The sequence below is a fragment of the Henckelia pumila genome, chromosome 4, assembly GCF_033568475.1.
Source record: "Henckelia pumila isolate YLH828 chromosome 4, ASM3356847v2, whole genome shotgun sequence".
Classification (NCBI taxonomy): Eukaryota; Viridiplantae; Streptophyta; class Magnoliopsida; order Lamiales; family Gesneriaceae; genus Henckelia; species Henckelia pumila.
This window is the reverse complement of record NC_133123.1, coordinates 229,085,316-229,099,692: the sequence shown is the minus strand read 5'-3', so window position 1 is coordinate 229,099,692 and position 14,377 is coordinate 229,085,316. Positions and strand designations below refer to the sequence as shown.

Sequence of the window (14,377 nt, the reverse complement as noted above, 5' to 3'; positions counted from 1 at the left end):
CATTTCTTAAATCACATCATGTACTCTGGCCAGAGATTCTTCACACTAATATCTCCTCAGATCGCATAGGATATCCACACTCGCAAGTATGTGGTGAATCCTTGACAACAAAGCATCGACTCCTATATGTGTTGTAACTGTACCCAATCCCGACACCTGATGACCCCAATAGAGTCGGTAAACGAGTCAAAGCACAGTACTAGCATATAGAGTCTCAATGATGTTTCAAGTAGGAAGGACTAATGGTGTACAACCAAAACCGCGGACTTTATCCACTCGATAAGTGATAACCACTTGGAAAGTCCGGATAGGGTAGTTCGATCATTCATCCTATGAATATCCATTTGCATGCTTCGAACATCTCTATGTTCCTTACCAATGAAACGTGGTACTCTGCATCGCAAATGCTAGTCTCAAACTCGAGCGATCCTTATCCTTATTATCGGACGGCTCAATCGACTAGGAACAGTTTAGAATATACAGTGACTATAAGATGTGTTTCATGATAGACATCCCCATGTTCTACCACATCTTATATACAATATAGTATATTCAAGGTCTTTATCAAAACAACAATAGTATATCACAATATAACAATATGTATAAAGATAAAGTCATTGCCATTAATAAAAGTGTAAATTATATTAAACAAAAGATTGTTTATACAAAGAGTCATCAAAGCCCTTAGCCACAAGTTGGCTCACCGGGCACCCACACTTTCAGTACCTAGACAGTGGATGCTCGAGACACATGACTGGAAATGATGAGCTATTATCTGAGCTTGTTGAATTCAATGGTCCCATTATCACCTTTCGTGACAACTCAAAGGGTAAAACCGTGGGTAAGGGTAAGATTATCCACGAAAACATTATCATTCAAGATGCCCTATTGGTTGAAACTCTCAAATATAACTTATTCAGCATTAGTCAAATGTGTGACTATGGGAACTCTGTTGAATTTCAAAAGTTAAACTGCATTATTAAGTATGCCTCTGGTAACATTATTTTGACAGGAAATCGATATGAAAATACTTATAAAGTATGCTGGAATATTCAGTCTAGCAAACCAGTTTGCCTAGTAGCCTCCAATTCTAAGCGCAACTGGATTTGGCACAAGCAACTGAATCATCTTAACTTCAAATCAATTGCCAGTCTGAGTAAGCTCGAGCTAGTAACAGGACTGCCCAAAATTGATTTTTCAAAAGACAAAGTCTGCTCAGCTTGTCAATTTGGGAAGCAAGTTAGATCATCTTTTAAAAACAAGGGTTATAACTCATCTTCCCGATGCTTGGAACTGTTACATATGGACTTATTTGGTCCAATCCCAGTAACAAGGTTACGGGGAATGAAGTATTCACTTGTCATCATTGATGATTACTCACGTTTTACCTGGGTTATTTTCTTGAAATCTAAAGATCAAACTGCTTCTCAACTCATAAAAATCTTTAAAAGACTTTTTAACGAAAGATCAAGTAATATTGATAGAATCAGAAGTGATAGAGGAACTGAATTTGTCAATCATACTTTATCTTCATTTCTAGAGCATTATGGAATCAAACATGAATTCTCAACATCTAGAACACCACAACAAAATGGTGTTGCAGAAAGGAGAAATCATACTCTTAAAGAAGCTGCGAGAACCATGTTAGTTGACTCCAAGATTTCTCAAAAATTTTGGGCAAAAGCTGTAAACACTGTTTGCTACACTCAGAACAGATCAATGATATGCAAGAAACTTTTTAAAACCCCATATGAGATCTGGAATGGCAGACAACCAAATGTATCATACTTTAGGATCTTCGGGAGTAAATGCTTCATTCACAACAATGGTAAAAATCATCTGACCGCATTTGATGCAAAGTCAGATGAGGGTATTTTTCTAGGGTATTCCTCAATCAGTAAAGCTTACAGAGTCTTCAACAAAAGAACTCTAAATGTTGAGGAATCAATCCATGTTATTTTTGATGAAGATCTTACTATTGATGTTACAACTAATACTCATCAACTCTCAGATCTATTTCAAGAAATACATTTGGACAACGATAATCAGGACGAAGTGAAGACGAAGCTTCAACACCTACAAGAACTCTTCAATCTCCTGAACCGGAACTAGTTGATCCAGCAGTTGAGGATCTTAACATTGATCAAACAGTTGATACTTACCAAACTCACACAATTGAGGATATTAGAGAAAAGCACCATGAGACCACAGAGCTTGACCAAACTAACATAACTAGTCAAGATCCAGAAGCTCAAGTAATCAGTGGAAATCAGTCTAATACTAGACTGAAATGGTCCAAAAAGCATCCACTCAATTCTGTTATTGGTAATCCTTTAGCACCTCTATGGACTCGAGGACAAATTATTAAAGAACTTCTTCACGCAGCCTTCATATCTCAAGAAGAGCCAAAGAAAATTGAAGAAGCATTGGCTGACAGCTGTTGGATAGATGCAATGCAAGAAGAGCTAAATCAGTTTACTAGAAATGCAGTCTGGGATCTCGTTCCAAGACCAACACATCAATCAGTCATTGGCACTCAATGGGTCTTTAGAAACAAGCTAAATGAAGAAGGAACTGTGGTTAGAAATAAGGCAAAATTAGTAGCTCAAGGATACAGACAAGAAGAAGGAATTGACTATGACGAAACTTATGCACCAGTAGCTAGACTGGAAGCAATAAGAATATTTCTTGCTTATGATTTATTCAAGAACTTCAAGGTTTATCAAATGGACGTTAAAAGTGCTTTCTTGAATGGAAAAAATCCAAGAAGAAGTGTTTGTTGAACAACCACCAGGATTCACAAATCATCAATTCCCAGATCATGTGTATCATTTAAATAAAGCTCTTTATGGACTGAAACAGGCTCCTAGAGCTTGGTATGACACTCTAACCAAATTTCTTCTTGAACACAAATTTACTATAGGCACAGTTGACAAAACATTGTTCAAATTTACGAAAGGTGATCACACTCTATTAGTTCAAATATATATTGATGATATCATCTTTGGGTCAACTAACCCCAAATTATGCACTAGATTCTCAAAGCTAATGCAGGAAAAATTCGAGATGAGCATGTTGGGTGAACTGAATTTCTTTCTTGGATTACAAGTTCGACAAATGGACAGTGGAACATTTATAAGACAAACTAATTATACCAAGGAATTAGTCAAAAAGTTTGGTATGGAAAATTGCACGGTTACAACAACTCCCATGGGTGCATCAATCAAACTTGACAAAGACGAAGGGGGAATATTGATGAAACTTAAAATTTGTAATTATTTATTTGTTAAAAAGTGTGTTTTAAAATTTAAGTTTAATTAAAATTATGAAGTTGTATTATTTTAGTGTTATGTGTTTATATTTAAATGTTTTACTAAAATGTTGTATTTTACGGTTTGCACAGGTTTGGTAAAAATAAAATTACTCAAGCTACAGAGGTCATAATGGAGTAATCTCAAAACCTATAGAATCACAAAAGAGGCATCTTCAACTTTGTAGAAGACAAGAAATTCCAGAAACTTCATTAAGATGATCAAAATAATCAAACATCAAAATGGAGACAGATTTACTTTTACTATGACCAGCTTGGAGTAAAAATATCATAAGTATTTCATATTTTATCCAAAAGGGGTGAATTAGTTGTCAAAACACATTTACAGATAAAGGGCTACGTGTTATATGTTTTGTGCAGAAGCAAAATCGGAAGTATACGGCATCAAACATGCCAATTAAAGTTGGGTCAATGTATTGACATTCAAGGAGACAAGCACCCACCAACTTTACTATTCCATATTTAATGAGTCTTAGACCCTTGCTCTCATTTGGCCTATAAATAGATGTGTTGTATAAGCTTTGTAGTGTGCAAGAGTGTAGAAAAGTCCTCATTTGTAAAATAAATATTGTGTGTGTGAGAATAAAAGTTTGAGTGTGCATATTTCTCAAGTTCAAGTATGAAATTTATTTTATCCTTACTCTTGAGTTTCATGTTCATGGCAAGATAAATCTTTTTATGTCAAGGTGAAAAGGTTTCATTGTTGGTCAAGTAAGATTGTTTATATTTTGTATATTCTTCTCTTTTTCTATTTCTATTTTGTTTTTCTAATTGATCCTTATTTGTAGGTATAATTTTGGAAGATTTGTTGTTATCTATTTACATCAAATGCTTGGTACCTTGAATGTGGTTACCTTGATTTGTTGTCAAATATGATACAATAAATACTACAATAATTATATACTATAAATATAAGTATCTATTTATAATAAAATCATATATATTATTTAGACGATAGCGTGACACTGTCGATTGTTCTAAATAATATATTGTGATTTGAACTAACATTTACTTTCTCGCATCTAACTTTTATTTTATCGCAACTAACATTTACTTTTTCATAACTAACATTTACTTTCTCGCATATAACATTATTTTTCCGCAACTAACATTTACTTTATCGCATCTAACATAAAGTCATATATTTTATTTAGACGATAGCGTGGCTCTTACAGTCGGTTAAATTGGTTTTCCACAACCAAAAAACTTGCTACAACTTAAATTGTAATTCACCCAAGTGTAGGTTGTCTGCAAGTAATATACTCGTGAGTACGAGATCGATCCACGGAGAGGATGTTGTAAGTTTAATTTTAGCATGATATATTATAGATGGAAATATTATTATGAAACTTCAAATACATAAATTATAAAATTGTCAAGGTTTCAAAGGTTCATTGTTGGTTTATTTAAGATTGCTTAATATAAATAAATAAAAGAAACTAAAATAAGAATAAACATAAAAAGAACAATTAAATATTTAAACAAGTATATCATATAATATAGTTCCCACTATATTAATATCAGCCGATATTTAATACATGGTACCCATAATATATATATAAATGCATAAATATAAATTGACATAAAAGTAAATGTTAGATCAAATCACAATATTTCATTTAGAACAACCGGAAGAGCCACGCTATCGTCTAAATAAAATATATGACTTTATGTTAGATGCGATAAAGTGAATGTTAGTTGCGAAAAAATAATGTTATATGCGAGAAAGTAAATGTTAGTTGCGAAAAAGTAAATGTTAGTTGCGATAAAGTAAAAGTTAGATGCGAGAAAGTAAATGTTAGTTCAAATCACAATATATTATTTAGAACAACCGACAGTGTCACGCTATCGTCTAAATAATATATATGATTTTATTATAAATAGATACTTATATTTATAGTATATAATTATTGTAGTATTTATTGTATCATATTTGACAACAAATCAAGGTAACCACATTCAAGGTACCAAGCATTTGATGTAAATAGATAACAACAAATCTTCCAAAATTATACCTACAAATAAGGATCAATTAGAAAAACAAAATAGAAATAGAAAAAGAGAAGAATATACAAAATATAAACAATCTTACTTGACCAACAATGAAACCTTTTCACCTTGACATAAAAAGATTTATCTTGCCATGAACATGAAACTCAAGAGTAAGGATAAAATAAATTTCATACTTGAACTTGAGAAATATGCACACTCAAACTTTTATTCTCACACACACAATATTTATTTTACAAATGAGGACTTTTCTACACTATTGCACACTACAAAGCTTATACAACACATCTATTTATAGGCCAAATGAGAGCAAGGGTCCAAGACTCATTAAATATGGAATAGTAAAGTTGGTGGGTGCTTGTCTCCTTGAATGTCAATACATTGACCCAACTTTAATTGGCATGTTTGATGCCTTAGACTTCCGATTTTGCTTCTGCACAAAACATATAACACGTAGCCCTTTGTCTATAGATGTGTTTTGACAACTCATTCATCCCTCTTGGATAAAATATGAAATATCAGTTGATGCTACAATGTATCGAGGTCTAATTGGGTCATTGCTTTATTTAACAGCCAGTAGACCTGACATTGTTTTTGCAGTATGTTTATGTGCAAGATTTCAATCAAATCCTAAGCAATCCCACTTCATAGCTGGAAAGAGGATACTAAGGTATCTAAAGGGAACTCAAAATGTTGGCCTATGGTTTGCTAAGCACAACTCCTTCAATCTAGTTGGATACTCAGATGCTGATTATGCTGGATGTAAACTGGATAGAAAAAGTACCAGTGGATCATGTCAATTCCTTGGGGATAGACTGATTTCATGGTTTAGCAAGAAACAGACATCCATTGCAACCTCCATGACGGAAGATGAATACTTAGCTGCAGGAAGTTGCTGTGCTCAACTGCTCTGGATTCAACAACAGTTGAGGGACTATGGAATTGAAGAACAGGATTCACCAATCTTCTATGATAACACCAGCACAATTGCAATTACTTACAACCCTATTATTCACTCAAGAATGAAGCATATCGAAGTTAGGCATCATTTTATCCGAGATCATGCACTCAAGAAGAACATTCGACTAGAGTACATTTCAACAGAACAACAGACAACAGACATCTTCACAAAACCTCTCCCAGAGTCTAAGTTTTCTTACTTTCGAAATATTTTAGGACTTATCAATTTAGAGTAAAATTAGTTTATTTATTTTGTCCAAACAGTTTAGTATGACCTAAACTGAATTATTTGCAGGTCTTTAAACTAACTTTCTAGTTGTTATTTTAAGTATTGATAAATTCTTCTCTATCTTAAAAGGTTTACGCATATTTTAAGGGGGAATTTCTTTTGCAGGACATCATATAGACTTGCTTCAAACAAAACGAAAAAAAAAAAATCAAAAAACAACACATTCAAAATAAAAACTCATTTTATTAATAAACTCCTTTTACAATATCTATTTCTATTTTCACAGCCATTTTCAACAGGCGAAGATGCTCCTCTAATGGGCCATCTTCCACCTCTTCCAGGCCATGGAAAAGGGTTACCACCCTTAACTCCTTCTTCAAGAGCAGGAGTCATATGCCTTCCCGGCCAAGGACATATGCAGCATCATTTATTCCAAGAACTTGCTCGTATTTCTCCAGATGTAGCACCTCATCAGGATCGAGTGCATCTGGACCTCTGAACTGCATTTGGATCAGCTTTGCTCGCAGTCAAGCAACTTTTTCTTCGATAAAATCATCATGAGCAATTTTCTAGCTCTCCATTTCTTCTACTCTAGTGTTTATCTGAACTTCTTTATTTTTTTTATACATATATAGACTAGAATTCCAGTTATCGAAGAGTTTTTTCACATTTATTATATGTTAAATTTAAGTATTTGGAATTTCGAGAGTCTCTCACGTATAAATTTTCACAAAATAAGGCACTGTTTATGACAAGAAATTCTTTGAAATACTGACTGCATGTAATCATCACCTAATAGCATAGTTTCTCGTGCCCTTTAGTGGTTCAGTTTACCTTCACTCAATTAACTACGTTGCACCATACAAGTTTAGGAAAATTAGTCTATGCACCATACCAGTTTAGGAAAAATCAGTTTATGCACCATATCAGTTTAGGAAAAATCAGTTGATGAACAAAATCAGTCTAGATAAATTACCTATTTTTATTAAAACTTCAGAATCAAAAAGGTTACAATCACACACTTTTTATCTCCCTCATCATGAGAAAAACTTCATAACTCCAGCTTGTCACCCATGCTCGAAGAGAAACAACAGTAGGATCAGTTAGCTCATCAGTTGCAATGCGAACCAACGTGATGTACTCTTTACTAAGCATCATATAGAGAATATTTTTATCCTTAAAAATATCTTTGGGTGCAAAAGTATCCAGTGCTATCATGTAATACATTGCCCTTTGACCTATCTCCTCAGCATCCTCAAATTTTCTCGGAGGAAATTGAGCATGATTATACATATGAAGTTCTTCAATTTTTAGCCATACCTTCATTACTTTTTCAAAAACACGTTCTTCAATCTTCCTCTTCTCAGATTCAAAATATTTGTCACGACATGCTTCACATACCACATACGGATTTTGATCAAAACCAAACAAAGGAATATTATCACTCATTTGTTCTATATGGCTATCGTATAACAAGCTTCACCTTTTTATAGGATTATCTGTTGCGTGTTTAGAGGGAAATACATGTACTTTCTCCCGCCTTACTGTACTATTAAATTTAAATTTTAAATTCCTCTGAAAGCCACGTCACTCCTGTGTCGTATTGACCAAGTCTTTCATCTCATTTTACAAACAACTAAGTTCTTCAAGGAACCCTAACTTCAGTCTAACTTCTCTTCTGATTACTCTATTGATTCACAGGAAAGAATATCAATGGCTACCTCATCTGCAGTTTACATTCTCAATGCTCTTGCCGTTGATTTTGAATCCCTATACGAAATGGAAAAACCAGAGATATCCAAGGTTTGCACTGCTTTGGAACAATCTGGACTTCGCAAATTTTTAGATATCAAAAAGTTGAGCATCTACCAAAACGATATATTGTCACTATATCATCACTGTAAGCTCGGCGATGATGGAATTTTATTGGTTTCTCTCGGAGGACATTCTGTTCAGATCAGTGAAGCATTCTTCGCCAGCACTTTCAGTTTACCTACCTCAGGTAACACTGATTTCAACATTATCTCAACTACTGATATCACCGAGATGCAGCATTTATTTTCGGGCTCTAGTCAACCGATTTCTTTATCTGGACTCAAAAGAGATCTTAAACCTGAATATCAAATGTTAGCTGATATTGTTGCCAAAAGTATTTTGGCCAAAGGAGGATCCTTTGCTAGGCTAACTGTTAGAAAGTTTAAAGTAATGACGACTATCATGAAAGGTGTAAAGATCAATTGGAGTAACATTCTGTTCAATATCTTTGTTCAAATGATGACACCTACAAAGCAATCCTCTGGTTATATTCTTCAAGCAAGTCAACTTCTCGAAGCCCTGGGAATTTCTCTCCAAGCTTCATCCCAACTGCACAAGTTCAGAATTCTGAATCATGAATATCTCACAAACTTTCCATCCAAAGAATCGGCTGACTCAACAATCGCAAAAGTGCAGAAAACACCAACGAAGAAGTCCACCAAAAAGAAAAGAAATTTTGTCATTGATGATAGTGATGATACTGACAGTGAAGAAGTGATTAAATTGCCTCAAACCAAGCGAACAAGAACGTTACAAGCAAAGGCTGTGACTTCTCCCTCTAAACTGATCATTCCTATTATTCCTAAACCAGCTAGTTTGGTCTAAACTGAAGATACTCATCTCACTGATAAAACAGCTGAGGAATTAACAACCAAAACTGATCCAAAGGGAAAGAAACCTTTGATGATTGAAACAATTCGGAGTCGTCAATCATCGCTAGAAATCCCAACATCCGAAGATTTGAGAACTATTGTTAAAACTCAAAAATCCACCCTGCAGTCTATCTCACCAATTATTGCTCTGTCTCCAGCAAGACCAATCGGTGGTCTATCCTCGAAACAAATCGTTGAATACACTCACTCTGGCTTGGAATTGGTAGCAGGAAGTTCACAAATCGCTTCATCCTCAGATCCTGACAGACCATCCAATTCCATTCAACTACAGATTGACTTGACCATGGATGAAGTAATTGAATATGCTGAGAAACGCACTGCTGAAATATTTGATACTTGGCATCAATACAGGACTTCTACCTTAGCCAGGCACTTCACCAAGAAAGCTGAGCTCTCTAAGTTTGTCAAAACTGAAGAGATTGTGCTAAGAGTAGTCAAGACTGCCAATATTCAAGAAGCTTTGATGAGAAGAAAATATTTCTATGATCTTCTGCGGATAAAGAAGCTAGGAGAAATTTTTGATGAATTCCAACAAAATTATGATCCTCGGGCTAGAATTTCTTATGAAGACAGAGCTGTATTCACTCAACTACAGACTGATCTCATCAACATCCAAACAGAAGTCAAATTCTGGGAAACTGATCAAAAATTGGAGATTCCAATAGCATTTGAATGGAAGAAACACAAAAATCATTCCTCATCAAAATCCAAACTCAAGAAGAACAAGAAAAGTCATGCCTCAACTAAATCCTCCAATCAGTCTATTGATCAGGCATTTGATGAACTTCAAAAAGAAACTTCAATTGCTCCGGATACAACCATCGAGCAGCAACTACACCCTTCAGATTTTGATAAAGCTCTACCCGAGCTTCAACTTATGAACGTTGATGAAGTTATCTCACACATTGAGGAAGAAAATAACTCAACTCTGATGATATCAGCGCTAGCTACAGAAGAATTTGTGTCTCCCGTTCTCCTTCAAAAAGAACTTGAAGAACCTCAACAACTCTTCTTGGAAGCACAATCTTCTCCAATTCATGATCAAACAGACGAGTCACTCACTTTAACTCAGATGGAAATCTCAGAACCACATCTGTCTCAAGTAGATGAGTTATCAATCCCCATCGAATCAGTTATGACAGAATCTAAGGAAGTCACTCAGCCTTTGCACAATCCATCTCCACTCAAGGACACACCTACTCCAACCGAGTTTGCTGCAGAGGAAGCACCTTCTAAACTCACTTCAATTGATGATACTTTTATTTACTCAGTGCATCTTCAGGACAAGGAGTTTCAAGAACCAATGAATGAATCTTCCCCACATGATCAATTTATCAAAGATTCATCTCCTCCTGCCAAAGCTATTGAGACAGAGACTTCATCTCAAACTCTAGCAATGGTTGTTCAAACAGCTCCTGAATCATCAACTCATCTGGATAAGGGAAAAGGAAAGATTGAAATGTTTGCAATTACTCCGTCCTCTCCTCCTAAAGGACAGAAACAAGATTTTTCCAAAGAATTCCTTTCAGTCACTGACAAAGGACTTCACTCTCCAACTTCCACAGCTGAAGATGATTGGTATCAAACACTTTCTCAAATTGAGAACTTAGTTTATGCCATGTCTAAGACTATCACAAGTCTTAAAGAAAATCAACAAACTACAGACAGCAACATCTCCTTTTTGAGACAAACAATGAATGCTGAGTTTGGAAAACTTCAGGAAAAACTTGCACTACTGGATAAGCTCCTAGTAGATACAACTCAATCAACTAGCTCATTGTCTCATCTGCAAAACTCTCATCAGTCTTTGGAGACAAAAGTTGACAACTTGAATAGCTTTGTTCAATCATTTCACAACTCAGTTAAGTCCAATTTCCAAGGGATCTCTCGGCAGCTGAACTCGTTAGCAGACTTATCTCAGAATATATTGCGAGCTCAACATGAATCTCAGGCTCTACAACGCTTTCATTCAGCGGCTCATCCACCAGCTCGTAGTTCAGCATTTCACAGACCATCCTTTGATCGGCGATAATTTGCTTTTCTTACATCAAGAAATTTATATTATCTACTCTTATATCTTTCAGTTTATCAAAAAGGGGGAAAGAGTTCTTACGAAGTGTTCTTACGAGTTCTAGTTCCTATGATTAAATCTGCATAACAAATGAATATAAGCTTATGATATGACAAACTGAAATGTTTTGATAAACACCAAAAAGGGGGAAATTTTTGGGAAATTTAGTTTTGGTATTTATAAAAGAAAGCCAAACTATAAACTGATATTCAAGAAATGATGACATCAGCACTAAACTGAAATGCAAAGAAAGATTCAGTCTACCTCGACTAAAACTCAGTTTACCTTGCTAAACTGAATTCATCAGTACATCTTTACTCAACTGATCATCTCAGAGAATAAAGCAGTTTACCCTACTAAACTGAATCTATCAGCAGTCATGTTCAGTGTACCATTGCTCAACTGATTGCGCAAATGTATTTACAGATAAAGATAGTCCGTACTCTGACACATCTGCAGAATATAGTTCCGCGATACTAAGAGAATGTCAGCATCAGAGATCGTTGATGATAGTGACAAATCCAATGGGAATAATTTGAATCCTATTTGAAGAACATTTTGAAATTATGACCGTTGCAAACCAAAGCTTATAAATAGGGATCTTGATCAAAGTTCAAGAGTGGATACACTGCCACTGCAAGAATTTCAAAAACATCTTACGCTCAAGACTTGATCAAGAAACTCGAAAGCTCACACATTGATAAGCATCATTCTGACCATTGAAGGGTCGATCTTTGTTCTAAACGATTTCGAGTTGTATTTACTCTACTGTAAAATCAGTCTAGTACTGAAACCAAGGTGATATACTAGGAGTTCTTATTTAGGCAGTGTTAAGTCCTAAATCGGATTGGGTTTGTGCAAATTGCTTGTATAAATCAAAGTCTTCTAGTGAATCCTTCCGAGGTGGAAGTAGGGGTGACGTAGGAGTATTTGAAATCTTTGAACATCCATAAACAATTTCTTGTGTCATTTCAGTTTACCATTCATCCTCATACTTCATACTCCTAAACTGATTTTCACCAAGTGTTTTAAATCTGTAGCTTGACATCTTTCCGCACACATTCTGTTTGCCAAACTACATTTGACACTAAGATAAACCTTGAACTCATTCTTAAAGAATCGAGTTCCATTGTACTTAGCTAAAAACTGCTTGAAAGTATATTCACCCCCCCCCCCTCTAGACTTTCAACCGATCCTATCACGATGTGTGCTATCATGATCTCAACTCTCAATGAGATGACGAGGAAGCAATAAAGACAACAAATGATTTATGTTCCACAGAGAAATAGACGAGTTGGTCAGGTCTGAAGTGACGTGGGAAGAAATTCTCCAGCGTTGCGGGTTCGATTCTCGTGTGGAGCATAATCCCTGCTGAAATATTGTGAAGGTATGCTCTGAGGGTTGGCCATGTTGCTTGCTCCCTCAGGTCCCTACCACTCGTGTACGTTTCTCGATTTAATCCCGCATGAGTCAATGTGTCTCTGACTCATGTGGGATGTGGTTCTTTTCGGGAGTCAACCATTTTTGAACAAATGATCTATTTTGTCTAAATTGTGTCAAGTTAAAATTTCAAATAACACTAAATACAAAGTTGAAGCATGGAGAAGATTAAATGAAAGAATATCGATGAAGTTGTCGTTGGTTGAGGCTGGAGATAATGTTGCTAAAATTACCATGTATAATTTTGCTACCGAATTTATTGAATATCCCTTGAAGATTACATTAATTTGCAAAATAATGGGAGCATCGTGAGTTACGCATGACACACTCCACCTAATTCATTCATTCATTCGCTCTATATACAAAATATAATTGTTCCGTTTTCCTGTGAAGAGATCTGCACCAAATACACAAAGCAATTATCCATTAAACTATATGCAAAAAATGACAACAACTTCATGTTCAAATTTCACAATTCGATGGATAGCACAAAGATATATCTATCTATAAGTTGGTCTTTTTTGTATTTTAGTCGTGTAATTTGTTCAAGTTTGGTTTTCATCCAGTAACTTTTATTTTTGGTTTTGGTCTTTTGCCTTAAATCATTTGATTCAAATGAATATTGTTTTTTTGACATCAATTATCTCTTACGTGACTAATATTGTATAAATAAACCTCATGTTACAAATATTAAAACTCATCTAAGGAAAAATAAAGATAAAAAATAAATAAATAACACTCATTAATACAATGGCAGGAAAAAATCTTTCATTCGATGCCAATTAAATAAACATAGTAATTTGATTCAGTTATTTTGGGGGAAAAAAAGACTAAAAAAAACATATTATTACTTATTAGATGGAAATAAAGTTTTGACAAGTTACATGACTAAAATCTAAAATAAATTAATTTACAGGACGAAAATACTAATTTTTTTTACATATATTAGTTATATTGATTGATGGTGCCCAAAAATCAACTAAGCAATTGAAGAAAGAAATGCAATTTCCAAGGGATAATTATATAACAAAATAAAAAAAGAAAAATATATAGACGCTCCCGCGCGCAGACATTCTTAACAACAAAGATAAGGAAAAAAAAGATGATTGATATAAAAAAACAATGAACTATTGAGATATTATACACGAAGAATAAAAAAACACTGCATCAAAGGATGACATTGTACTTGACCCAATCAAGGTCAAAGCAAAAACAAGAATAAAAAGCTTCTCACGGCAAGAATGTGTAATATGTATGTAAATGCTCCTTATGTTCCTCAATAAATTGAGAGAATTATTTTGGATTGTATGAATTTTGATAGATTGATTGTAATTCGATCAATATTATCTAAATTTACTCCAATATTAAATCCATTTTATCAATCGCTTAACAAACAAGTCGGATTATTTCTAAGTCATTATAATACATAACCTGTAAGTAAACACAAATTAAACAATTTCACGTGCAACACACGTACATCCTGCTAGTATTATTTAAATATATAAGTATAATCACTAAAACAAGTATTTGTTAGTAAATAAAACATACATCAAGGGAAACACTGATTTAATAAAAATTATCTAAAAGTATAATTGTTGGAGAATGTGGTCTAAAAAAACACGAAAAGA

General features: G+C 34.4%; 1 protein-coding gene across 1 annotated transcript; it reads left to right on the top strand.

Annotated features, from left to right (window-relative positions):
* Positions 1 to 750: 750 nt before the first annotated feature.
* Positions 751 to 7,029, top strand: LOC140862870 (uncharacterized). The gene is made up of 5 exons (XM_073265904.1): positions 751 to 1,471; positions 2,050 to 2,717; positions 3,055 to 3,178; positions 5,942 to 6,378; positions 6,817 to 7,029. The coding sequence occupies exons 1-5, from the start codon at positions 751 to 753 to the stop codon at positions 7,027 to 7,029; spliced, it is 2,163 nt and encodes a 720-aa protein (XP_073122005.1).
* The last annotated feature ends 7,348 nt before the right edge of the window (positions 7,030 to 14,377 follow it).